A 27,049-nucleotide genomic window follows, 5' to 3' on the forward strand; every position below is an offset into this window, starting at 1 on the left:
CATTCATTCAATGAAATAATATTTGCATTCATTCGTTCTTCCACTTATTACTTTACTGGTTGGGGATGGGGAGGCTTTAAGACTTCCAGTAATGGTTCTTATTGAGTTAGCAAGATCAGTGATTAATTTTGAGTTGGTAAAATAACAGAACTGAGGCATGTAATGCACAGAAAACTACTCCCAGGTTTATTTTCTTTTAAAGCAAAACAGTCTTAGAATTTGATAGATCCAGGCAATTGTTAATTCCAGAATCTGAGAATTTAAGATTTTCAATTTTAGATGTGCCAGATTTTTCCAATCGTATTAAGTTTTTATGTGTTACCACCATAGTACTAAGTGGTGCAGTTGTTAACAAAGATTCTGGAATTTTTTTCAGTCAAGTGAATAACCTGTATATTTCTTTGTGGTACCAAAAACTAAATATATTTTCTATGCAGGAGGTGACTGGATACCAGCGAGTGCAATGGCGAGTAATTCTCTGCAATATTCTTACTGTGCTGACAGTGGGAATATTGTGGGTCATCTTTCACTGGAAGCCAGTTCTGGAAGTACTTGTTAAGTGCCATCCCTGCCATCTGAGCCAGTCTGACTGGGTCATAATCAAGGTAAGAGAAAACAAGCTTGAATGTGGAATTTAACTGACACTGAAACTTGAGAGACAGTTAACAATCTGGAGAAGTGAGGTTACTATTGTAAGTTTTAGCAGAAAGTAAACCGAGAGGTAATTGTTCAATGACCCAGAAATGTGATTGACTCACAGCTGTGCTCTGGGCAGTTAGGGAAGGACAATAACTACTGGCTTGGACAGTGATGTCCCATGAATGTATTAATTAAAAGTTCCTTGTTTTTATTGTGCCTTCAATGAGGTTGTCGGTGATTGCCTTTTCAATGCAAAACACGTTTTCCTTTCTATCCTTGTATGTATTTCAGTCTAGTAAAAATGATTGATCTATTGCTACACTGGTGAAAACATAGTTATCTTCTTACAAGCCTAATTTTTAGTGGGTTATGGTGGAGAGAGGATAGTGAAAGCAATCTGGAAAATCTCTAGACCTCCCCATTTTATTGCTTTCTGTTAACTATTTATGTAGTGACCTCTTGTTTAACAATGCGCGTGTGACTGACTTTATGGGGAGTCATAAGTAAATAGTTGTACAGAGGTAGCTTTGCTGACTTGAACAAGTGATTGTTTAATTTTGAAGTGGTGCTCCATTTTAAAGGTGAGTGAGGTTGGTCTGATTTTCCTTTAACTTGGTAAGATATTGCACATTTTAAAGATTAATTAGCAAGTAGCCAGTACAGGGCAACTCCTGTATCAGCGGGTCTGCTGACCGCAGAATCAAATACCTGCGGTTAACCGCAGCCTGAACATATAAAAGGGAACTTTCCAGAACCAAGGACAAGGAGGCTGATGGAAGGTACGTTGCCCATTTAAATGAATGGGTTCGCTCCTATCCATGGTTTCGGGCTTCCACATAGATCATAGAGTCATAGGGATGTACAGCATGGAAACAGACCCGTTGGTCCAACCTGTCCATGCCAACTAGATATCCCAACCCAATCTAGTCCCACCTGCCAGCACCCGGCCCATATCCCTCCATACCCTTCCAAATGCCTCTTAAATGTTGCAATTGTACTAGCCTCCACCACATCTTCTGGCAGCTCATTCCATGCATATGCCACCCTCTGTGTGAAAAAGTTGCCCCTTAGGTCTCTTTAATATCTTTCCCCTCTCACCCTAAACCTATGCCCTTTAGTTCTGGACTCCCCGACCCCAGGGAAAAGACGTTGATTATTTATCCTATCCATGCCCCTCATAATTTTGTAAACCTCAATAAGGTCACCCCTCAGCCTCCGACGCTCCAGGGAAAACAGTCCCAGCCTGTTCAGCCTCTTCCCCGTAGCTCAAATCCTCCAACCTGGCAACATCCTTGTAAATCTTTTCTGAACCCTTTCAAGTTTCACAACATCTTTCCGATAGGAAGGAGACCAGAATTGCACGCAATATTCCAACAGTGGCCTAACCAATGTCCTGTACAGCCACAACATGACCTCCCTACTGTACTCCATACTCTGACCAATAAAGGAAAGCATACCAGAAGCCGCCTTCACTATCCTATCTACCTGCAACTTCACTTTTAAGAAGCTATGAACCTGCAGTCTTTGTTCAGCAATATTCCCTATGTCCTTACCATTTAGTGTATAAGTCCTGCTAAGATTTGCTTTCCCAAAAATGCAGCACCTCACATTTATCTGAATTAAACTTCATCTGCCACTTCTCAGCTTATTGGCCCATCTGGTCCAGATCCTGTTGTAATCTGAGGTAACCCTCTTCGCTGTCCACTACACCTCCAATTTTGGTGTCATCTGCAAATTTACTAACTGTACCTCTTATGCTCACATCCAAATCATTTATGCAAATGACAAAAAGTAGAGAACCCAGCACCGATCCTTGTGGCACTCCAATGGTCACAGGCCTCAAGTCTGAAAAACAACCCTCCACTACCACCCTCTGTCTTCTAACTTTGAGCCAGGTCTGAATCCAAATGGCTAGTTCTCCCTGTATTCCATGAGATCTAACCTTGCTAATCAGTCTCCCATGGGGAACCTTGTCCAACGCCTTACTGAAGCCCATATAGATCACATCTACTGCTCTTCCCTGATCAATCATCTTTGTTACTTCTTCAAAAAACTCAATCAAGTTTATGATACATGACTTCCCATGCACGAAGCCACATTGACTATCCCTAATCAGTCCTTGCCTTTCCAAATACATGTATATCCAGTCCCTCAGGATTCCCTCCAACAACTTGCCCACCACCGAGGTCAGGCTCACCGGTCTATAGTTCCCTGGCTTGTCTTTACCGCCCTTCTTAAACAGTGGCACCACGTTTGCCAACCTCCAGTCTTCCGGCACCTCACGCGTGACTACCGATGATACAGATATCTCAGCAAGAGGTCCAGCAATCACTTCTCTAGCTTCTCAGAGTTCTCGGGTACACCGATCAGGTCCTGGGGATTTATCCAACTTTAACCATTTCAAGACATCCAGCACTTCCTCCTCTGTAATCTGGACATTTTGCAAGATGTCACCAACTATTTCCCTGCAATCTATATCTTCCATATCCTTTTCCACAGTAAATACTGATGCAAAATATTCATTTAATATCTCCCCCATTTTCTGTGGCTCCACACAAAGGCCGCCTTGCTGATCTTTGAGGGGCCCTATTCTCTCCCTAGTTACCCTTTTGTCCTTAATATATTTGTAAAATCCCTTTGGATTCTCCTTAATTCTATTTGCCAAAGCTATCTCATGTCCCCGTTTTGCCCTCCTGATTTCCCTCTTAAGTATACTCCTATTTCCTTTATACTCTTCTAAGGATTCACTCGATCTATCCTGTCTATACCTGACATATGCTTCCTTCTTTTTCTTAACAAAACCCTCAATTTCTTTAGTCGTCCAGCATTCCCTATACCTATCAGCCTTTCCTTTCACCCTAACAGGAATATACTTTCTCTGGATTCTTGTTATCTCATTTCTGAAGGCTTCCCATTTTCCAGCCGTCCCTTTACCTGCGATCATCTGCCTCCAATCAGCTTTCGAAAGTTCTTGTCTAATACCGTCAAAATTGGCCTTTCTCCAATTTAGAACTTCAACTTTTAGATCTGGTCTATCCTTTTCATCATTATTTTAAAACGAATAGAATTATGGTTGCTGGCCCCAAAGTGCTCCCCCACTGACACCTCAGTCACCTGTCCTGCCTTATTTCCCAAGATAGGTCAAGTTTTGCATCTTCTCTAGTAGGTACATCCACACACTGAATCAGAAAATTGTTTTGTACGCACTTAAGAAGTGCCTCTCCATCTAAACCTTTAACACTGTGGCAGTCCCAGTCGATGTTTGTTTGGAAAGTTAAAATCCCCTACCCTAACTACCCTATTATTCTTACAGATAGTTGATCTCCTTACAAGTTTGTTTCTCAATTTCCCTCTGACTATTAGGGAGTCTATAATACAATCCCAATAAGATGATCATCCCTTTCTTATTTCTCAGTTCCACTCAAATAACCTCCCTGGATATATTTCCGGGAATATCCTCCCTCAGCACAGCTGTAATGCTATCCCTTATCAAAAATGCCACTCCCCCTCCTCCCTCTCCTCCCTTTCTATCCTTCCTGTAGCATTTGTATTCTGGCACATAAAGCTGCCGGTCCTGCCCATCCCTGAGCCATTTTTCTGTAATTGCTATGATATCCCAGTCCCATGTTCCTAACCATGCCCTGAGTTCATCTGCCTTCTCTGTTAGGCCCCTTGCATTGAAATAAATGCAGTTTAATTTATTAGTCCTACCTTGTCCCTGCCTGCCCTGAGTGTTTGACTCACTTGTGTTCTCAACTGTACCAGTCTCAGATTGATTTCTTTCCTCACTATCTCCCTGGGTCACACACACACACACACACACACTCTTACTAGTTTAAATCCTCTCAAGCAGTTCTAGTAAATTCCCCGGTCAGTATATTAGTCCCCTTCCAATTTAGGTGCAATCCGTCCTTCTTGTACAGGTCACTTCTACCCCAAAAGAGATTCCAATGATCCAAAAATGAATCCTTCTCCCATACACCAGCTCCTCAGCCATGCATTCATCTGCTCTATCCTCCTATTCCTGCCCTCACTAGCCCGTAGCACTGGGAGTAATCCAGCTATTACTACCCTTGAGGACCTCCTTTTTAAATTTCTGCCTAACTCTCTGTAATCTCCCTTCAGAATCTCAACCTTTTCCCTTCCTATATCGTTGGTTCCAACGTGGACAATGACCTCTTGCTGGCCCCTCTCTCCCATGAGAACATTCTGCACTTTCTGAGACATCCTTGATGCTGGCACCAGGGAAACAACACACCATTCTGCTTTTTCTCTGCTGGCCACAGAAACGTCTGTCTGTACCTTGGACTACAGAATCCCCTAACACAATTGATCTCTTGGAAGCCGACGTACCCCTCGTTGCATTCGAGCCTGTCTCAATACCAGAAACTTGGCTGTTTGTACTACGTTCCCCTGAGAATCCATCACCCCCTACATTTTCCAAAACAGCATACCTGTTTGAAATGGGTATATCCACAAAAGACTCCTGCACTAGCTACCTACTTCTCTTATCCTTCCTGGAGTTAACCCATCTATGTGACTGTATCTGAGACTTTCCCCCTATCCTATAATTGCCATCAATCACATACTGTTGCTGTTGCAAATTTCTCATTGCTTCTGTCTGTCTCTCCAACCGATCCACTTGGTCTAATTAGATTCGCATCCAACAGCATTTATGGCAGATAGAATCCGCAGTAACCCTTAAACTCTCTTTAAACTCTCACATCTGACAAGAAGTACATATCACTGCAAAGGCCAATTTTGCTCCTTCACAATCTACAGACCCAGAAAATAACACCATCTTATTCCTCTACAAATACTGCCCCAGGTTAAATTAATAGCTATGGCTTATATTTTAAGTTTAATCAAGAGACTTCTCTACAAATACATATAATCAAGAAAGAACCCTCTGTACTCACAGCCTTTCTCTTGGTCAGACTTAAAACAACAATTAACTTATCTAATTCTGTGTTGTGAACTTCGCCCAAATCGGTTCCTCCAAGATCAGTTGTGAAATTCACTGTTTATTAATTGTCCCAGATGCACTCTGATGTCCAGGGGCACATGAATTCAAAAACAGCAAAGGCAGTAACTGTGCAGGTTCTCTTTCTCTCTCTCTTTTCTCTCTCTCTCTCTCTCTCTCTCTCCTGCACTAAACTCACCATGTGCTTCCTTTGTCTGTTCTTCTCCCTTTTAAAACTGCTGTTGTTTTGACTTTTTTCCCCAAAGTTCCAAAACAATGCAACAGCGTATAAAACAGTAATTGCTGCTCCTGAAATTCAAGGAAATCACCTCCAGCACCTAAAATACCTCAAAAAAGGAGCAGCTCTTACAGCCAGAATTTTTTCCTGTCCTTCATCTTGGATTACCCAGAAGCCTAAGAGGGGGAGGGGGAGGTCTTGGAAAGTATCCCCCGGTGGGTACGGGGATGGGGGACTACTCTATAGACGGTTTGTCCTTTTAAGATCCTTGTTTTGTTTACCCTAATGGGGAATATGTTTTAATTGATAAAATACCTTTTAAACATTTATTCTGAAGTATTTCTTTGGTTTGCTTCAGTTATTGGTGTGAATAGGTTTCAATTTAATGCTTAAAAGATGTAAAGATTGGATTCACTGGAGCTATTATTTAAACTGATTTCTTGCAGGATTCATTTAATCAGCAATTCGTAGCCAAAGTTTGGACAGAAGAGGTCGAGGATGACTGGTTAGTCTGCTGTGTTGGTCAGAATTACTGTGTGCGTGGAGTGACTAAAATCTCAGATGACAATGAAATTGTCCTGAACAAAACTGCATTAATCCAGTGTTTATGGGTTATTGACATTGCTACTCAATGATCTAGAGGTAGTAAATACAGATATGTAATCAGTAGCTGGCACTAGGAATTTTCCAATATGCATCTGTGCTAGGATGTGGAGAGGGTTTCTGCTATTGACTTGCCAGTTCTTGATGCTTCCTTTGAAAATACTGACAACTGAGTTTAGAATCATCAGGCTGTGTTTTGGTGCTATCCACAGTGAAAGTCCATTCACCTTCACTCATTAGCCTTAGAAATGAAGGAGTGGTGAAGTGGTGAAGCTGACCTGTAAGGTCAGCTGGCAACTGTGAAACCCCATCAGAACAAGAAAAACGGAACCATGTGTCCTGTGATTTCCTTCCATGTGGAGATGGATGTGAAAAATTATAGGATGTATGATTCTTGATTGCTAAATATTATCAAGGTTGAACAAAATCCAGTTCTCATCCTGTTTATTTTTCAGCAAGAAGTTTAGTTGATTTTCCCCAAGTTGATGCATATTGTAATTGTAGCACCTTCATCCTATCTTGATTGATATCCATTAATCTTGAACCACCCTGACCTGTGTTTTTTTGCATTAACCAATCAGGAGAGCTAAAAGTTCTGAAAAAGAATCACTGGATGAGAAAAGTTAGGTTTGCTTTTTCTCTGCAGTTGCTGTCAGATCTGCTGAGTTTGTCCAGTTTTTCTGTTTTTGTTTCAGATTTCTGCTTCTCCAATTTTTTGTTTTATTTTTGAGTAAAAGTGTGATGTTTATTAAGCTTTGCCAGGTTGCCTTCATAAGCCAATGTGGCTAGCTAAAACTGGCTGTCATTGCACAAGTCTCGATCATGCCTATGTCACATTGCATTGGAGTCAACAGTAAGGAAGTCAATGCTAGAAAAAGGATGGTGTGTGAATGTCTAAGGGACAGGGTACTGCTATATTTTGAGCATTGACCTACTACAAAAACTTGGAATTAGAGCTGTCTATGTCCATGCTTCAATCAGTTGCAGACTATCAGAAAATATAGCATATTGACTGCTTCTCCATTTAATGTTCTTCTCCACACAGTTTTCCTCAACCAGTTGAGCCTATTGACGATGAGAACCGAATTAATTTAGCCATAGGAGTACTTGAAAATGATTGGAAGGACACTATTCAACTTCACAAACAGGAAGAGGTAAGAGATTGGATACTATATCACCCATGTGTTCAGTCAGTTGTTGTATAAGCTTGTGTACAACAGATAAAGTTCCTATTTGATAAGAATTTGGGCGGTCACCATGTTGTTATCAATGAATACCCAAATTATGAAGTGTTTAATTGGCAGCATCATTTGGAGAAAGATGGGAAATGGGGAAATGTTGCACTTGTGTAACAATGAAAAAACTTCTGAAAGTGAGAGGGAAGCATTTTAAAGCAGTAATTCAAAACATGTGGAGGCTGCCTATCCTTTGTTTTGACAAATAGTGATGACCTGTCTTTGTGAAACATTGCAGTCCATGTTGCAGAAGATCCTCCTGCAACGCTGTTAGATAGGTTCCAGAAATTTGACCCAACACCAGTGAGAAATAATATTTTTATGTCCGATTGATTAGTGACTGGGATGGAAATTTAGAGGTGCTGTTACATTAGGTCTTCTGTCCTTGTCCTTTATGGTAGAGGTTTTTAATTTGGCAGTTTGTGTGGAAGTGTTGGCGAGTGTAACTGAAACCTGTTGCAGACACAGTGGTGGAGGAAGTGAATGTTTAAAGTAGTCTAGAGTCCCAACAATCAGACTTCCTTCACTCTTAAGTGCATTGAGCTATTTGAATGTTGTTAGATTGCACTCATCCAGGCAATAAAAGAATATTCCATTATATTCCTGCCCTGTATCTTTGAGTTGGTAGAAAAATTTTAGGGACATAGTAGGTGAATCACTCACTGCAGAAAACATAGTCTCCAAGGTAAAAACAATGACTGCAGATGCTGGAAACCAGATTATGGATTAGTTGTGCTAGAAGAGCACAGCAGTTCAGGCAGCATCCAAGGAGCAGCGAAATCGATGTTTCGGGCAAAAGCCCTTCATCAGGAAGGGCTTTTGCCCGAAACGTTGATTTCGCTGCTCCTTGGCTGCTGTCTGAACTGCTGTGCTCTTTCAGCACCACTAATCCAGTACAAAGTCTCCAACCTGTTCTTACAGCCACAGTATTCATGTGGCTGGTCAGTTAAGTTCTTAGTTTAATATTAACCCTCAGGAAAGGTGAGAGGGAAGATCCTGCACCTGCATGCAGGAGAAGAATAGAGGGATCCTTGCTCTATTCCCTGCCTGCAAATGTTTGGTGAGGCATTCTGTGCTTACAAGAGAAAATATTCCATTCCCTGGAATAAAATAAATAGTGTGCAGATTGCAGCACAGTCTATTTTCTATTAATTAATAGAACCAAATCGGACTACTTCATTTGCTCTTTGTACAGCAAGAACAATGGTATGTTTTTATGTAATGAATATAAAAATATGGAAGTGTAGATGTGATTCAAAAACAAAGGTTCAAACGAGAAAACTCCTTTTCCTTCCTGTCTGATCCACACAAAACTGAAAGGAAGTTTTATTAGAGAAATTCGATGACTATTGTCTCATTGTGCTGAATGTGAATGAGGTCAAAAGGTGGCTGTTTCTGAACTCCTGAAAGCAATTAATTCATTTTCTGAAGAATATTCTATTTTAAGGGCTCTTGTGGTGCAGTGGTGGTGTCCCCCATCTCTGAGCCAGAAGGCCAGTTCAAGTCCTACCTACTCTAGATGTGAGTAATAGCATCTTCTTTTCTAAACAAGTTGTTTAGAAAATTTAAAAAAGATGTATTATGTTTCAACACATTTCAAAATCAAACTATTAGGGAGGTCTTTAAAGTCAAGGGCTAATGTTTCTTGTTCAGTATCATCGCTCATTCAACTTTAAATAGTTAACTAAGCTACCACCATGTTGCTATATTCAGTGCTCTTTGTTTGCAGCAAGTTTATATTCTAAACTTTTTATAACAGTGCTTTTTCTTCTTTAAAAGAAAAATGTGATTCGTTATTATATGTTTGAGGGTTTACGCTACATTTGGATTGAGAAGAGACAATGTTTCTGCAAACTCAGGTACATAAACTTACATAGTAAATTTTTGGGCTACTCAGACTCATCTGCTCCTTTCTATGGAATTGTACTCTCAGTTCGGAATAGATTCTCTGGTTTGCTCTTGTCTTTGAGTGCATTTTCTCCTTGTTTCTATCAAACTTTGACAGAGTGGTGGTTAACTTTGTAATTTATTCTTTTAACCTGGAAATAAAGGAGGATGAATATGAACTATGACGTACATACCCTATTTGTATGAATGGAGCATTTTTGTGGTATTTCAGTCTTCACTATTCTGACGTTTGTCTCCATTATACAGTAGAAAGCACAAGTACTGATTAACAAACATTGCACCAGGTGAGAAGTATTCCAATTGTCTTTCATTACCACACCCAAAGAAGCAGTAGTGGATATGTTACGTAGATGCTGGTAAAAGTAGAGTATGACATGTTACTTTTGCCACAAGAATTAAATTATCATGCATTTAAGTTTGAGTTCAAAAGAACAAGATGATTTTAGTTATTTATTTAGCAAATTAAATCCCTGGAGCAAAGTAATCACTTTCTCATTCTCTGACTTTCAGGGCTTAGCCTGCCACTTGATTGTGTGAGCAGCATTGTATGTGTCCCTCCATAAGTTTGTCCTGGGCATCAGAAGTACAGGTTGGCTGTGTAGGTGTTCTGGGTTGTCCTGAACATGTTTAGCAAAGGCCACTCTCACTGTGATAGTTAAAAGCTTGCTGTTTGTTAGATGGGTTTGTCACGAATGACTTGCTGGTGACTTCCGATGTTCCCCATTTCTTGATCCACGGATGTCTTTTGGTGGATCCTGCTCAGGAACGTTGCCTCATTTGGGGCACCAAGAGGGTAGATTGAACATGTCATTATAGGTATAGATAGGGTAGACAGGAAGAAAGTTTTCCACTTGATGGAGGGATCAATGACTGGGGGCATAGATTTACAGTAGAGACAGAAGGTTTAGAGGAGATGTGAGGAAAAACACTTTTCACCCAGAGGATGGTGGTGAATAGAGGCAGAAATCCTCTAAATATTTTATTTAGGTGTGCACTTGTGATACCAAGGACTACATGGTTTTGGACCAAATGCTTGAAAATTAGTTTAGAATAATTGTTTTTTTTTAACCAATAAAAACTCAATGGACCGAAGGGCACTTTTCTGTGTTGTAGCTATCTGACTGTTATGGAGTAGTAAATGAGATACAGCACAGATGTTTACAAGTAAGTTTTGATAGGTAATGGATATGTGAGGGAGTAATGTTTGCAAGGATACGAGGCCGGGGAGAGGTGTTGAGTGGAGGGTTCTAGTCATGATGCACATTGTTGCATTCGGTCAAGTATCAGCAAGGTGACTGTGATCACCTGAGCCTGTGAATAGGCTAAGTGCTTAGGTCTGGAGTCTAATGGCACCAGTGCCCATGTAGCTCCAACAGGTTTGGATGTTGGTATTTCTGGTTTTGAGCTTTTCTGCTTCACATGCTTCTGAAAGGAAAAAATAAACAGATGATTCCTAGTGCAGGATGTCATTGAGGCTTTAAAGGATAAATAGCAATGAGCTAAATCAAGAAGCACTGATTAGATGATGTCAAACCTGGGTTTTGGGAATCTATAAAGAGGAAGAAAATTGAAGGAGTGAAAGAATTCCACAATTTTGTGGTTTCAGGCTTTTATTTCCAGTTTAGTTTTGGTGATTGAGTGGTGTGCCTCATTCTTGACTGTCTGAATCTTGTGTGAAACTTTGAAAGATTTTGATTAGTGTTAGTAATGAAATGATCAGGTCTGGTTTATAGATGTTTGTGGAATATAATTGGTCATTGTTGAATTGGATTGGCTCAATAATTTTACATGATTACTTTTGTGATTAAGACATTTTGAGTTTCATTTCTTTCATCTTTTTTATTTGCCCATGGGATGTGGGCATCACTGCTTACACATGTAATTATTGTCAATCCCTAATTTATCACAAGGTGGTGAAGAGTCAACCCGTTGTGATGAGTCCAATGTTTGTCAGACCAGGTCAGGATGACAGGTTACTCATCCAGTGACATTACCATTTATGTCCCAACCCCTTCCTTCGAGGTATTATATATAGTTATTGTCCATTTGACAGGATTGGGGAGAGTACTTGACAAAGAATATGTACATGGTCTGTAGATGAACAAGCTTGGTAGTGGGCTATAACCTTTTCTTTGTACATTCGTCTCTATATGATTGGCTGTGAATTCATTTTACAACTTTGCCACAACATGAATTTATTTGGCTTTACTTCAATTTATCAAATTGTAGTTAAAATCTTTCCAGGAGTGGTTATCCCTCCTACTTTTACATGATTACCATCGGTGTCCCCCAAGGATTTATCATTGGTCAACTCCCCTTTCTCATCTGTGTGTCTCATTTCAGGATGTATTCTAAAAAGAAAAATGTAGGGCTTTTTAGAATGTGTGCTTCCAGGCGAATCATATTTTTGTTCATTTGCAGTGTTCTTGAAGAAACACTGACGTGTGGAGACATTCGCAGGCAACAGAGGGGACTTAGCAAACATAACCAAAATTCAAAGTGAGTACTCAGTACATTCTCAATATTATTTGTATTTAAACAGATGGAATGTACTGCTGAAATATCTCTGACAATCAACAGTTGGTAAAACTCGACAGAATAGCTGTCAGACTTTGAGAGTTAAATGAATGACTGTTTGTTAGTTAGAAAGCCAATTGCATCCAATTAAGTAGAGAACTAATTTTCTAGAATGGTTACTATTTTAAGGAATTTTGTACTGAGCCATACACATCAGGGAAAGCTGGAATCACCACTTTATAGTTGAATACAAAAGCAAAGGGGGGGGAGGTACATCTCCAGAAAGTACATGCTCAGTCACTGACCAGTGTTGAGTTAATTGTTGTCTGCTGCAGTGGTTGTTAGAACATGGGAGCAAGAGAAAAACATTCCATTTCTTAAGGTAGACAAGCAATAGGCTGGAAGAACTCAACAAGCCAGACAGCATCAGGAGGTAGGGAAGTCAACATTTCAGGTCAAACCCTTCTTCACTCCTACTTGTCCTTGGATTCCAGCATCTGCAGTTTTTTTTGTCTCTATTCAACCTCTTTAGCCAATTTCACTACTCTGTTGACTTCTGCCTGATCTGTGCTTCAACTCCATGTACTTGCCTTTCCTCCATTCCTCATGATACCCTTACTTGAGCTTAATCTCAGTCATGAATATTTTATTTGATTTAGTTGCAATACTACAGTTGCTTCCAGAATTGTTGAGCAATAACGGCAATTTAAAATCAAGGCATGAGGACCTAATCACTGCTGAATGACCCTGACTGGAAATTGAATTTACACAGGCAATGGGTGAGAATAGGATCAGACTTGGCTATGATATGCTCTGGATTGCTGACATTCATTGTCTAGATTAGCACTTGGGCAAAATGTGAGAGCACTATTTGTACACATGGAGATATGGTGTAACAAGATTAAGTCTCTTCAGGAGATGGGGAAATAATATAGAAATGAGGACTGCAGGTGCTGGAAAAGCGCAGCAGGTCAGGCAGCATCCGAGGAGCAGGAAAAATCAACATTTCGGGCATGAAGAAGAACTTATGTCCGAAACGTTGACTCTCCTCCTCAGATGCTGCCTAATGTAGAAATGAGTTTTATATAGTTAGTGCTTAAAGCTATAGTAGAAGCAGAGATGGGAACATAACTACAAATATCACTGTAAAGTATATAATATTTACGTACTTAAAATGCTTGTATTTGAATCCCATTCTTGCACAAAGTAAGTTAATGGTGCAAATAATTGTGTTAGGAATTTATGCCAATCATGTTACAAGTTCTTTTTTCCCTCTCGCAGAAGACGGTTGTATGGACCAAATGTGATTGATGTGCCTGTAAAGTCATACTTTAGGCTTTTAATAGAGGAGGTGAGTTAAAGTCTGTCTTTTCATAAGAGCAACCTAGCTTTTTGGAGTCAGGTGGATTGTATAATGATTATGTTGCTCAATTTGCTGTGTTATGTTGGCAAAATTTGAGAGCCTCAATATCTTTTGTGCTTGGTTGGAGACAAGTTGTCGCCAGAGCAGTCACATGATCTCAATCATGCTGTTGTGCCCAGGTGGAAATGAGAACTAGTCACTCCTTCACAAGGAAGGCAGGAAGAAGCAGCAGTGCGCCACATAGCTGTTAACCAAGGAGAGTAAGACCGAATTATATAGGAGCAGAATTAGACCCTAACAGCCCATAAACTCTGCTTCACCAATTGATATGGCAGATTTATTTCTCAACTCTATTCTCCTGCTTTCTCCCTGATGCCCTGGATCCCCTTGCCAATCAAGAGCCTATCACTCAGTCTTAAATACACTCAATGGTTTGGCCTTCATAGTCTTCTGCAGCCATGAGTTCCACAGATTCACCACCTTCTAGCTGAAGAAATTCCTCTTCATCTCAATTATAAAAGGTTGCCCTTCACTTTGAGGCTTTGCCCTCAGGCCCTAGGGACTATTACTAGTGGAACCACCTTCTCCCTGTCTACTCCATCCAGCCCTCTCAGTATTCTGTAAGTTTGAATCAGGGCCCAAACTGCCCACAATTTTCCAAAGGTGCTCTAACTAGAGCCTTACGTAGCTTCAGTGGTACATTACTAGCCCTCTCAAAATGAATGCTAATATTGCATTTGCCTTCCTAACTGCTAACTGACCTTCACGTTAACCCTAAGGGTGCTGATGTAGAACTCCTGAGTCCCTTTATGCCTCAGATTTCTGAAGTCTTTGTTTCAAAAAATAATTTGTGCTTCTATTTTTTCCATCAATGTGCATAACTTTATACTTTTCTTCCCAACATTGTATTCCATCTGCCACTTCTTTGCCCTTTCTTCCAGCCTTTACAAGTCCTCCTGCAGCCTCCCTGCTCCCTTAACACTGTGTCCTTCCACCTTTTTTGTCATCTACAAGTTTAAATATATTCTTTGTCTAGGTCATTAATGTATAACGCGAATAGTGGTCTTAACACTGACCTATGTGGAATCCACTAGCCACCAGCTGCCATCCTGAAAATGACTCCTTTATCTCCATAACCAACAGAGAAAATGCTGGAAAATCTCAGGTCTGGCAGCATCTGAAAGGAGAGAAAAAAGCTGACATTTCGAGTCAAACTGACCCTTTGTCAAGCATCTGCAGTAATTTGCTTTTATCCTTTATCCCTCCATACTCTGTCTTCTGCAAGTCAGCCAATCCTCTAGCCATGTCAGTGCATTGTCCTGAACATTGTGAGTTCTTATCTTATTTAGCAGCCTCCTGTACGGTGTCTTGTCAAAGGCCTTCTGGAAGTTCAAATAGATTACATCCACTGGTTTCCTTCTATCCAACTTCCTCATTACCTTACTCTGCAATCTCATCCTTAATAATGGACTCTCAAGTCTTACCAATGACCAAAGTCAGACAACTGACCTGTAATTTCCTGTTTTCTGCATGCGTCCCTCATTAAACAGGGGTAGTATGTTATGCATTTTCCGGTCCACTGGGACCTTCCCTGACTCCTGTGATTCCTGAAAGATCCCCACCAAAACCTGTAAGATTACACTGTCTCCTTTAGAACCCTGGAGTATTGCCCATCTAATCCAAGCAATTTATCCACTTGTAGACCTTCCAGCTTCCCAGCACCACCTCTATAGTATTGGCCACTGCAGTCACTTCTGTCCTCTGAGTCTCTTAAAGTTCTGGTATGCAATTGGTATCTTCCACCATGAAGACTGATGCAAAGTACCTATTCAATTCCTTCTCCATTTCTTTGTTCCTCATTTTTAGTGTGGTGTACTTTTCCAGCTGTCTAATGTCCACTTTTATCTGTCTTTCTTTTTTTTATATACATGTCTAACCAAACTCTTGCAGTTTTCTTTTGTATTATGAGTTAGCTTACTATTTTATTTCTTCTTCTTCCCCTTTATTGTTTGTTTTTTTCTGTTGTCCTCTTATGAGTTTTTAAAGGCTTCCCAATTCTCTGGCTTCCCACTAATCTTCACCACATTGCATACTCTCCCTTTTGATTTAAGCTGTCCATGGCTTCCCTTATAAGCTATGGTTGCCTCATCCTCCCCTTTTGTATGTTTCTTCTTCCTTGGAATGAATTGCTGCTGTGCCTCCCACATTACCCCCAGAAACCCCTCTGCATGCTGCTCCACTGTCTCCCTAACTAGACTGCCTTTCTAGTCACACACTCTGATCAGTTCCTCCTTCATATCTTCATAGTTACCTTTGCTCAGTTGTAATACTGTTACATCTGCTTAGCGCTTCACCCTCTCAGAATTTATCCTGCAGTCCATCGTATTGTGGTCACTGTCCTCTTGAGGGACCCTTCACCTTAGGCTCCCTAATCAAGTCTGCTTCAAGACAAACCACCAAATCCAGAATTGTTTGTTCCATCGTGGGCTCTACCACAAGCTGCTCTAAAGAAACCATCCCATTGACATTCCATTAATTCTTTTTCTTGCCATGTGGCATATGTCCACCTGCATGTTGAAGTCCCCCATGATTATAGTAATAGTGCCTTTCTTACAAGTCTTTTCTATCTCCTGATTTATTGGGGGGGGGGGAAGAGACCTGAACATAACTCCCCTTTAGGATCTTTTTCCTTTGCAGTTCTCAACTCTACCCACACAGCTTCTACACCTTCTGACTTTACATTGCATTTTGCTATTGATTAAATTTAATTGCTTACTAGCAAGGCAATCTCACCTTCTTTGCCTATCCTTTTGATAGGATGTGTATTCTCGAATATTTAGTTCCCGGCTCTAATAGATCTACAGCCACATCTGTGTTAACCACATCGTATCTTCTAATCTCAAACTGTGTTACAAGATCACTTACCCAGTATTTAAATGCATGCAAATTACAAAACAACACCCTTAGTCCTTTGTTGACTATATTCTTTCTCATAGTTGTCCCCTTATCTGCTGTGCTTGAAGTTAGATTCCTGACCCTTTCCATACTCTCGTTCCTATTACTTTTTCTGGAAAAGTTAACAACCTCTCCTGAGCTCCCTCCCACCCTTTTAACTAGTTTAAAATACTTGTGACCACCCATTTAGCCTTTCTGCTACAATCCTGGTCCTAGATTGGTTCAAGTGGCGCCTGGCCAATGGTAGAGTTCCTGTCCCCCTGGAAATGGAACTTCATGTTCCCATGCTGTTTAACTAGTGTGTACTGTCCTAATTTTCTCACTTCAAAACCAATTTACACGTGGTTTGGCTAATAATCTAGACATTATAACCCTTGAGGTCCTGTTCTTTAATTTTGTTCTAAATTATTGATGTACCCTGAAAGGATTTCCTTGTATACTCTTTTTATGTTGGTCCAAAAATGGTTCACAACAACAGGAGCCTTCCCCTTCCACACCTATATTCTTTTAGCCCAGTTTGAGATGTCTTTTACCTTGGCACCAGACTGGCAACGCAAAACGTTGTACTCTTGATCCTGCTTGTAATGTTTGCTATCTAGCCTTTAGTTATAAGAGTCCCCTATCACTACCACGTTTTGCTCCCCTCACTTGAATGACCTCCTGTGCCACAGTGTAGTGATCTGTTTACCCATCTTCTGAACACTCCTTTTCCTCATTCACACAGGAAATAATTGCCTCCTAACAAGAACATGATCAAACATTGAGGCAAAATTAAATTCAGGATCCCTCTACCTGCCTTACTTATAGTCACTTAATTAGTTTGCCTTTTACTATTGATCCTTCTTTACTCTTTCTCTATAAGTGGAGGGTGGGGAGTAGGGGGTCAGATATTAAATCTCTAATTTAGTGGGGATATAAAGTAATTCATACTTGCATTTCCAATAATTGATCTCCTTGTAGTTGTCAGTGAAGGCTGGGTCTCAATCTCCTATCAGCTTGATCAAATGCTTAAGTACAAGTACCCTTAACAAGTAAGTCTCAAGGTGTGATTCTGAGTACAAAGAGGATGCCAATTGACCTGTTTATTCTTACCAGTCACGTTTCACTCGATTGAATGATTTAACATTTTGATTGCAGATTGTGTTCAGAAACAATGATTTTTTTCTTTTGCCAAAACAAGTCATAATTTTGTTCATTAATTTTGGATAGAATTTTAAGATTTTTGCCCTGCAGCACCATTTATTTGATGAAAACCTTTTTAGCCCTTGATTTATGTTGAGTTAGCTGATTTTGACCTTGTGGTAATAGGGCATTAGTTGGTTTTGATGTGTTTGAGCTAGAGAAAGGGAAATGCCCATTTGCAACTTCCCCTATGCATGCACTTGTATATATGCGTGCACATATGGATACTGATGGTGAGGGCATTATCTAGTGTAGAGATTATCTTGAGTATAAGAGTTGAGAGGTCATGTTGCGATTGTACAGGACATTAGTTAGACCACTTGGAATATTGTGTGCACTTCTCGTCTCCCTCCTGATATTTTGGAATCTTGCTGTAGTTTGGCATGTTTAACAATGGGGTCAAGAAAAAGACGCATTGTAGCAAAGGTGAATAGCAGCCCTGTTGATCTTTAGAGTGCCCTCTGTTCCTTGATGTTTTCTGTTTGCACAGCTTCTGCTGTGCGCTGCAGTTTTAAAAATTTTTATTTTTGTTTCAGGTGCTGAATCCTTTCTACATTTTCCAGATCTTCAGTATTATACTTTGGATCACAGAACAATATTACTACTATGCTGGGTGCATTCTGCTCATCTCCGTAATATCTATTGGTGTATCCCTGTACCAGACACGCAAGGTACAACATGAAGGGACAGTCCACTGAGTTGGCTTTTATATGACGGTTCTGCAGACCTGTTACTGGAACCAAAATTAGCTTGGTGCTTTGATATCATTTTAAATGACATAAAGTTGGGTTTAATATACATAAAATGTCAATGAATATTGTATGCTAACAGGGAAGCAGTCATTTGACAATTTCAACTAATACATAGATATTTAAGTGTTACCTTGGATGCTGCGCATCTCCAATATATTTGGATTTCTTGGCATTTTATTTTGTCTTCACAGTTATGTACAAAGGGTAGGCTTTTCATTCTACTTGATAGTCATTTGCAGCAAATATTGGCTGTAAGTTTTGAAAGTTTCTTGTATATCAGCGATTTGGGTAACATACATATCAGGAGAAATAGAAATACACCAGCTGCTCAGGCTCAGTGTCTTCAATTACCTTATAAATCACTCTCGACTTGGAGTGTAGGACTGCTATCTGTATTTTACGAGTTGTGTACTTTGTAAACAGAGTTTTTGAGACTGTTATGTAGTGGTTTTTAATTAATGGGAAAGTTTGACAAATGGAGAGAGATGGATTTCAGCTGGGAGTATAGATCATGTGCCTATCCATAGTCTCATGCTATAATATAGACCAAATAATAGAAATAGGGAATGGGATGTTGATTTTATTTCTCTTTCGTCCCTGTCCCTGCTGAAATTAATGTCCTTCACATTTACATAGAAAAGAAATCATGAACGAAGCAATGATGCAGGTAAAAGATGCTTTTTGGTGCATATTATTTACTGAATGGAGTGTAAAACTCAGCAAGGAACAACCTCTATATCATGTGGTGTACCTGCATATTTCTAGTATTTTGCAATTTTTTTTGCAGTTTCCACAAATAAAAATAACGAGGTTACATGGCTGTGAAGCAAATGAAGTGCTTAATGTTGCATCATGAACCAAGGCAATAAAGTTTGAACTATTGGGAAGTGAGATTAAAGACTGCATCTCCAGAATATTTTGGTTTAGATCATCATTACAATTACATTGCCAATGCAAATGCACCCAGTGAGATGATACTTAAACTTGCAGACCTAGGTCAAATTTCCAGTCTCTAGCTGATCTTAGCCAGGGTGCAGTGCCTCAGATCTAGGGAATGGGTGCATCTACCAAGGCACTCCTCTTTAGTGATCACTGGGAAATGTGTCAATCAGTTGAGGAAGGATCAAGTTTGACAGTGATGCCCTTCATGATTTAATGGCCAAACTGTCACTGTTAATATCAAGGTTATCGAAGATGTGGTCTTTATATGCTGCATAAAGAAGTTCTGTGGAACCTTGGTCTTGCACAAAGTTTAAGTACTTGCTTCCATAAAGTTGCAGCAGTTTCAATTTGCTGATATCCATTACCCCTTGCTGTTCTGATTGGGGTTTAACTATTAATGTTATCCAAGAATGTTATACATAGGTCTTTGCGAAGCTCTAAATCCACAAAAGTCAAACTGGAGGAGTCTGGTTAAGAAGAGACATGAACACTGGTACAACTGATATGTCTTGGATTTGAGTGTGTGAATTTGAATGATACTTGTGTCAGAGTTAGGATGACTTATTCTCGAAGGAAAAATGACAACTTGAACAAAGCGCAACAGGACTTGCCCTATCCATGGTGTAATGCACTCCATTGAGAATCTGCATTCTGGAAGGGGATTTTTTTAGAAATGCCCTTACCCACTAGTCTTGTGGTTTGTTTTCTCAATTTTATTGATTACCAACCCATACATTTTGTCATTTGATATTTGCAATTACCTACATTGCTTCCAAACTTGCATTTATGTAATGCATTTAATATGATAAAATGCCCTAAGATGCTTCATCACAGTATCATCAAGCAAAATTTGTCAGAGACACATCAGGAATTAGAGCAGGTTACTGGATTTTAGGGGTAGGTTTAGATTAGATTAGATTAGATTACATTACATTACAGTGTGGAAACAGGCCCTTCGGCCCAACAAGTCCACACCGCTCCGCCGAAGCACAACCCACCCAGACCCCTACATTTACCCCTTACCTAACACTACGGGCAATTTAGCATGGCCAATTCACCTGACCTGCACATCTTTTGACTGTGGGAGGAAACCAGAGCACCCGGAGGAAACCCACGCAGACACGGGGAGAACGTGCAAACTCCACACAGTCAGTCGCCTGAGGTGGGAACTGAACCCGGGTGTCTGGCGCTGTGAGGCAGCAGTGCTAACCACTGGAGTGGTTTTAAGGAGTGCTTTAAAGAAGGAAAGAAATGGAGAGGCAGAGTGTTTAATGAAGGAATACCAGAGCATAGTCCTTGATCTGGAGGGAAGGTGACAACAAACGGGCAACAAAATTGGAATATGCAAGTTGTCTGAATTGAAGGAGCATGAGTCAGGTTTATATGGCTGGAATAGAAAATTGCAGAATACATGCAATGCCTTTTTTTAGCCATGTAGATTAATTTTAGTAGGAGATGTCTTCAACTCATGATGAAAGGATATGTATGTCACATGGGTATATTTTCTTAAACACTAAACCACCATTCAATGACCAAGAAAGTAAAGCACTTCATGCTTAAATAAATGTGAAACTGCAACATTTGTTGAAAGTGAAAGCAAAAGCATTAAAATGCACATCACGCAGTATGAATAGGAATGGTGAAATTGTATGCCCCACTGTAGTGTTACCCTCTTTCATCTAATAATCAAAGTGCAATTCAACATATTTCTAATTATTATCTCTGTCAAAGTTTTGTGACATAGTCACTGATTGAAATAATTTCCTTTGTGTGCAGCAAAGTGTAATATTACGGGATATGGTGAAGCTTACAGTCAATTTGCGGATCCGCAGGGAAACTGGAGGTGTGTGAATTATGCTGTTTCTGTTTAAACTGAATGTTATGCTGGATTCCCTGTGTAAGGGACATTTCACAGTGGCAAGCAGCGTAGAGATGGTGCTTAAAGCAACAAGAATATTTTTGATCCAGGTTATTGAGAGTGGACTAGCCATTCAAAGACTAAATTCTACGGTTAAAGGTCTTCAGTTCAGTCCCCCTAAACTGTATTGTTAACTGATTTCAGTTTGTCACTAGGAATATTGAAACAGGAATTCTGTCCTGTGCTGTTGCAACAGATGTCAACTCAAATAGCACAAAAAGACATTAGGACAGTTAAACGTTTGCATGAGGTTTGTGCAGAACCAATTCTATCCTATAGCGTTTTATATGCATATTTTGTGAAACTAATCATGATTTGCAAGCTCACCATTGTATTTTAGGTTGTAAACAAATTCTGTGATTTTCCTTAATGGTCTAGCCTGTAACCTTAGCCTTGAGTGATTCTGTAATTCCTTACCAGCTTGTCTTCTGTACTGCATTGATCATTGATATACTGGTTTATTTTACAGAAGAGGAAATGGTGAATTCTCAGGATTTAGTACCTGGTGACTGCATTGTGATTCCTGAAGGTGGGATTCAAGTCCCATGTGATGCAGCACTCCTAACTGGAGAGTGCATGGTTAATGAGAGCATGCTTACAGGTGAGAAACAAATTCATGTTTTTTTTAACATGTTTGCTTTCCTGAAGGTCTGACTGTTTATGCTTTCACCCGCCAGGTGGGTAAAAACAATGACTGCAGATGCTGGAAACCAGAGACTAGATTAGAGTGGTGCTGGAAAAGCACAGCCGTCGGCCACCTTTTCAGAATCTTATCGAAGTGATTTTTCATGTGAAAGCCTAAAAGATACATTTTAAAAAGCTGCAGAGCTCTTTTCTGTACCCATTTAAAGTCAACACAAATGTATTTTCCAGGAGAGGTGAAATTCATGAATGAGTAACTTAAGACTCGAGGTTCACCGTGCAAGCTTAATGCTGAAGTAGGCCCATCAAAGCCATCCTGCATGATAATGTCTATGCTGAATATATTATTTCTCTACACATATTGTATAGACTCATGAATAGCCCTAAAGCTGTCACTTTTCATTCTGAAAAGCACACAGTCTATCTCTCGTTACTCTGCAAAAGTAAAATTTGAGCAACAGGTGAACAACATATTTTATGATGCGAATAGAAACGACAACATGAGTGGTGTCATAGGCTAACAGGCTGTTGCTGTTCTGCCTGTCAAATAAGTGAAGAATATGGTACATGAATTTCAGCAGTGGTATGATGCCAAGACTGTATGTGGTATGTTCCAAAGACTGACAGATCAAGTGAAACAGCATATCCTTTCAGCTGTTTGCAACAAGTAAGGTACTAACTGTATCCAACTAGCTAACATTTTCCATACTGTCCAATGTTCAGTGTGATTTTCGCAAATGGACAACCTTTTCTAGATAATTGCATATGAAAAGAATTACACGACCAACCAATTTATATAGTCAGTCGCATTTAGTGTGGTGTACTTGCAAGAACTGAAAGTTACATGAATTAGACAGGGCAATGGTAAATGTTTGCGGACTGAAATTTCAGCTGAAAAATGTGTTGCTGGAAAAGCGCAGCAGGTCAGGCAGCATCCAAGGAGCAGGAGAATCGATGTTTCGGGCATAAGCCCTTCATTCCTGAAGAAGGGCTTATGCCCGAAACGTCGATTCTCCTGCTCCTTGAATGCTGCCTGACCTGCTGCACTTTTCCAGCAACACATTTTTCAGCTCTGATATCCAGCATCTGCAGTCCTCACTTTCTCCTCCCAGACTGAAATTTCAATTCAGCAAAATAGGTAACAGCCGTTCACTGGTTCTTTCTTGGGCAATGCCCTGATCAATAAGGGTCAACCTGCCTGGTTTAAAATTTAAACCAAGCCTGGCAGTTAACTGCTAATTGTCATTATTGTTGTTCTCCATGACAACATTGCTACTAGAGTTTACATACCAACCAATTTGCACTCCTCTCCTAACAAGACAAATATTGTTTTCCCTTTGACTTGGTATTCTTGCTGATTGTCCTGATATGATTAGATTAGATTCTCTACAGTGTGGAAACGGGCCCTTCAGCCCAACAAGTCCACACCGCCCCTCTGAAGAGAAACCCACCCAACCCCATTCCCCAACCCTATATTTACCCCTGACTAACGCACCTAACACTCTGAGCAATTGAGCATGGCCATTTCACCAGACCTGTGCACATCTTTGGACTGTGGGAGGAAACCGGAGCACCGGAGGAAATCCATGCAGACACGGCGAATGTGCAAACTCCACACAGACAGGCTGGAATCGAACCCAAGGACCCTGGTGCTGTGAGGCAGCAGTGCTAACCACTGTGCCGCCCATTTTTTTTTTGGTAGATTTCTTTTTAGATTAGATTCCCTGCAGTGTGGAAACAGGCCCTTTGACCCAACCAGTCCACACCGTCCCTCTGAAGAGAAACGCACCTAGACCCATTTCCCTCTGACTAATGCACCTAACACTATGGGCAATTTAGCCTGGCCAATTCCCCTGACCTGCACATCTTTGGACTGTGGGAGGAAACCAGAGCACCTGGAGGAAACCCACGCAGACACTGGGGGATTGTGCAAACTCCACACAGGCAGTCGCCCGAGACTGGAATCGAACCTGGGACTCTGGTGCTGTGAGGCAGCAGTGTTAGCCACTGAGCCACTTTGCGTATGTGCAAGACATAAAGCTTTGACAAAGTGTCCCCTTCAGTAATTCTTGAGTTCTGTGTTAAATTTATGAATTATATTAAGATGTGGATGACTTCGCTGAAAGTAATTTTCATATTGTTATTGCAGTGAAAATGATTCAATGCTGCTTTGGTATTTTGGCAGGTGAGAGTATACCAGTGATGAAGACCCCACTACCTGATCAGGACATGAACTATTCACCTGAAGAACATAAACGGCACACACTCTTCTGTGGAACTGAGGTCCTCCAATCAAAGTCCTACAACGTGGATCAGCAGGTGGTGGCTGTAGTGGTGAGAACAGGTACTGAATGGGTAATTCTGGGGTCAGGTAAATGTAGAGAAGGAATGCAAACTATAATTTAATTAGAGACTCCAAAAGTGCAGCACATGGAACACAAAAGGTTAGCTTGCATGTGCAGCAAGTAATTAAGAAGACGTGATATTTTGGCTTGATTTGTTAAGGGGTTGGATTTTAAAAATAGACAAGTCTTGTTACATCTGTATAGGGTGTGGACGTGCTTGAAGTTCTGTGTACAGTTTTATTTCCCATATTTAAGAAAGGATATCCTGACATTGAAGGCAGTTCAAAAGGGATTCCTTCAGCTAATTTTGGAATGAAGAGGTTAACTTATCAAATACAGTTAAGCATTTAGACTTTGATTTATTAAAGCGTAGATAAATGAGGGGCACTATTATTGAAACACACCAGATTCTGAAGAAGCTCAAAAAGAGTAGGTGTTGAGGTTTCCTCTGGTTAAGGAATCTCATACTAGGGACATAGTTATAGAATAAGGGGACATTCATTTAAACTAACACCATTTTGCAATTTATTCTCCCAGAGGGTAGCAAATGTCTAGAATTCACTACTTGAGAGTTGTGGAAGCTAGATCACTGGAAGTAGTTAAAAAGGAAATAGATTTTGAAATATTGAGAGGTTCAGAGCTGTAATAAACTCTCAAAGAGGATTTGAGGCCTGAGGCAGATTAGTCACGATTTTGTTGAATGAACTACCTTGCTTCTATTTCTTGTGTGTTATTATTGGCAGCTTTAATTCAGGACATACCTAGGAATAGATTTTATTGATAGACTGATTGTAGGTTCTGCATGTAAACCACAATGAATCCTATGAGCTTGGCTGTATGTTGTGTTAGAATACTAATTGATTTTTGAATTCTTGTTGGCTGATCTCAAACCTTGATCTGAGGACTCAGGGCATGATCTGAAATTTGATTGTATTTCATTTCTGTAAGTGTCACCACTGAAGGTTGCTGATCTGAAGGTGGAGGATGTGTTGTGAAAACCACCTAATTTCCAGGTGTTAAAGGCAGAATTTAAAACAGAAAAAGCAGGAAATACTCATGTGATCAGGCAGCATCTGTGAGGAGAGAAGCCAAGTTAACGCGTCCATTCACAGACCTGTCCTCCAAACCGGAAGAAGTTAAATTGAATAGTTTGTGAAGCAATTAGATCCAGGGGAAGAGGTGGGATGGGGGTATTTCTTGGTGTGGAGAAGAGGACAGATCAAAAGAGGAAGCTCAGTGGAGTTGGAAGGCAATTAATAGAAAGGGGTAATGATGCAAGGTAACGATTTGAGGATGAGTTTTTTTAAATCTCTTTCAGTCAGAAATGAAATGTGATACTGGGAAAGTGTTACTTGAGTTACAGTGAAAGCCTTTAATTTTGAAATATTGCATGATTTATTGTAAAAACCAATATTGTGTGTTAAGGTACAAATATGGATTGTAGGATTATATACTTTTTGACAGGATTCTTCAAATATATGTATTCTCCAATATAATTTCCAAAAAAAACTTTGCTCTCATTGGTAGCAGAAACAAATTTTTAACTAGTATTCTGAATTAAAAGATCTCCTGGTAAAGGAGAGCAACCTTCTCTATGCAAGGTGTTCTTTTCTGCTTGGGGCATCTGACCTGATTGTCTCATCACGTTAACGTTAATTGGGTTAGTTGTATTTTATTTTCATGCATAGGAGGTGTAGAAATTTTTTTTTAATGGGTGGTGTTGGGCCATTATATTAAACTACTGTCCTTCAATAATTACAGTTCAAAAATGATTCTGAATAAAATTTAAGTTTACCTTGAAAGTGAACAAAGGTGGAACAAGTTATTTTTCAGCTCTGATACTGGAATTGGCATGTGTTGCACACCAACATGTAGTAGTCAAATGTAATGGCATTCTACCTCATAGTCAGTTTTGTGCATCTTTTGTTTAAACCTTTTCCAGATAGTGACAATTACTCTGTCTCTTTTTATTTTCTGCAGGCTTTTGTACTGCTAAAGGAGAACTGATCAGTTCCATTCTGTATCCAAAACCTCTGGGATTTAAGTTCTACAAAGATGCTGTAAAATTTGTCGTCTTCCTTGCAATACTCGGTAAGCTGTGTTTTGGTTTATTTTGTGAAGTGCAGATGTGCTTTTGATGTGTACAAGTGATGGAACCTCCCTCCCTGTTTAGGGAAGGGTCTGATGGCCGAGTGGTTTGTTGCTGGACTTGTAAACCAGAGGCCTAGTCAATGTTCTGGGGACCTGGATTCAAATTCCACCAGGACACATTCAACGTTAATTCAATTAAAAGAAAAAACCTAAAATTAAAATCTAGTGATGGCCATGAAACCATTGTCGTAAAAACCCATCTGATTCATTAATGTCCTATTCAGGAAGGAAAACTGCTGTCTTTGCCGAGTCTGGCCTACATTTGACTCCAGACCCACAGCAGTGTGATTGGTTCTTAATTTATTTTTAAGAATTCATGGGATGTGGGCATTGCTGATGGAGCTAGAATTCATTGTCCATCTGTGGTTGCCCTTGATAATGTGGTGGTGGGTAGCTGCCATGAGCTGTTGCAGTCCATGTCCTGTATATGGAACCATAGTCCTGCTAGGGAGGATAGTCCAGGATTTTGACCCAGCAACACAGAATGAACGGCAATCTATTTCCAAGTCAGGATGGTGAGAGGCATTGAGGGTAATTTCCCAGAAAACAACATCACTGCTCATGGGTATGCTCTGTCCCACTGCAAAAACAGCCCCAGCAGAAGTGGTGGCACAAAGGTGTGTAGTTGGGAGAGATTGTCTGGGCATCCTTAACATTATCAGTAGGGTCTCATGGCTTCAGGTCAAACATGGACAA

At 40.2% G+C, this 27,049-nt stretch overlaps 1 protein-coding gene across 8 annotated transcripts in view; it reads left to right on the plus strand.

Moving 5' to 3' along the window:
- The window catches only part of atp13a2 (ATPase cation transporting 13A2), a 131,346-nt gene that overhangs the window by 69,274 nt on the left and 35,023 nt on the right, over positions 1 to 27,049 (plus strand). For all 8 annotated transcript variants that reach the window (XM_072586592.1, XM_072586594.1, XM_072586593.1 and 5 more), the window contains exons 3-13: positions 438 to 605; positions 6,287 to 6,345; positions 7,489 to 7,597; positions 9,458 to 9,537; positions 12,008 to 12,085; positions 13,385 to 13,454; positions 18,140 to 18,274; positions 21,074 to 21,140; positions 21,685 to 21,816; positions 24,043 to 24,201; positions 26,183 to 26,293. In XM_072586592.1, coding sequence (XP_072442693.1) covers positions 438 to 605; positions 6,287 to 6,345; positions 7,489 to 7,597; positions 9,458 to 9,537; positions 12,008 to 12,085; positions 13,385 to 13,454; positions 18,140 to 18,274; positions 21,074 to 21,140; positions 21,685 to 21,816; positions 24,043 to 24,201; positions 26,183 to 26,293 — 1,168 coding nt within the window. The remainder of the gene's footprint in view (positions 1 to 437; positions 606 to 6,286; positions 6,346 to 7,488; positions 7,598 to 9,457; positions 9,538 to 12,007; positions 12,086 to 13,384; positions 13,455 to 18,139; positions 18,275 to 21,073; positions 21,141 to 21,684; positions 21,817 to 24,042; positions 24,202 to 26,182; positions 26,294 to 27,049) is intronic.

The sequence above is a fragment of the Chiloscyllium punctatum genome, chromosome 16 (genome assembly GCF_047496795.1).
Source record: "Chiloscyllium punctatum isolate Juve2018m chromosome 16, sChiPun1.3, whole genome shotgun sequence".
NCBI lineage: Eukaryota > Metazoa > Chordata > Chondrichthyes > Orectolobiformes > Hemiscylliidae > Chiloscyllium > Chiloscyllium punctatum.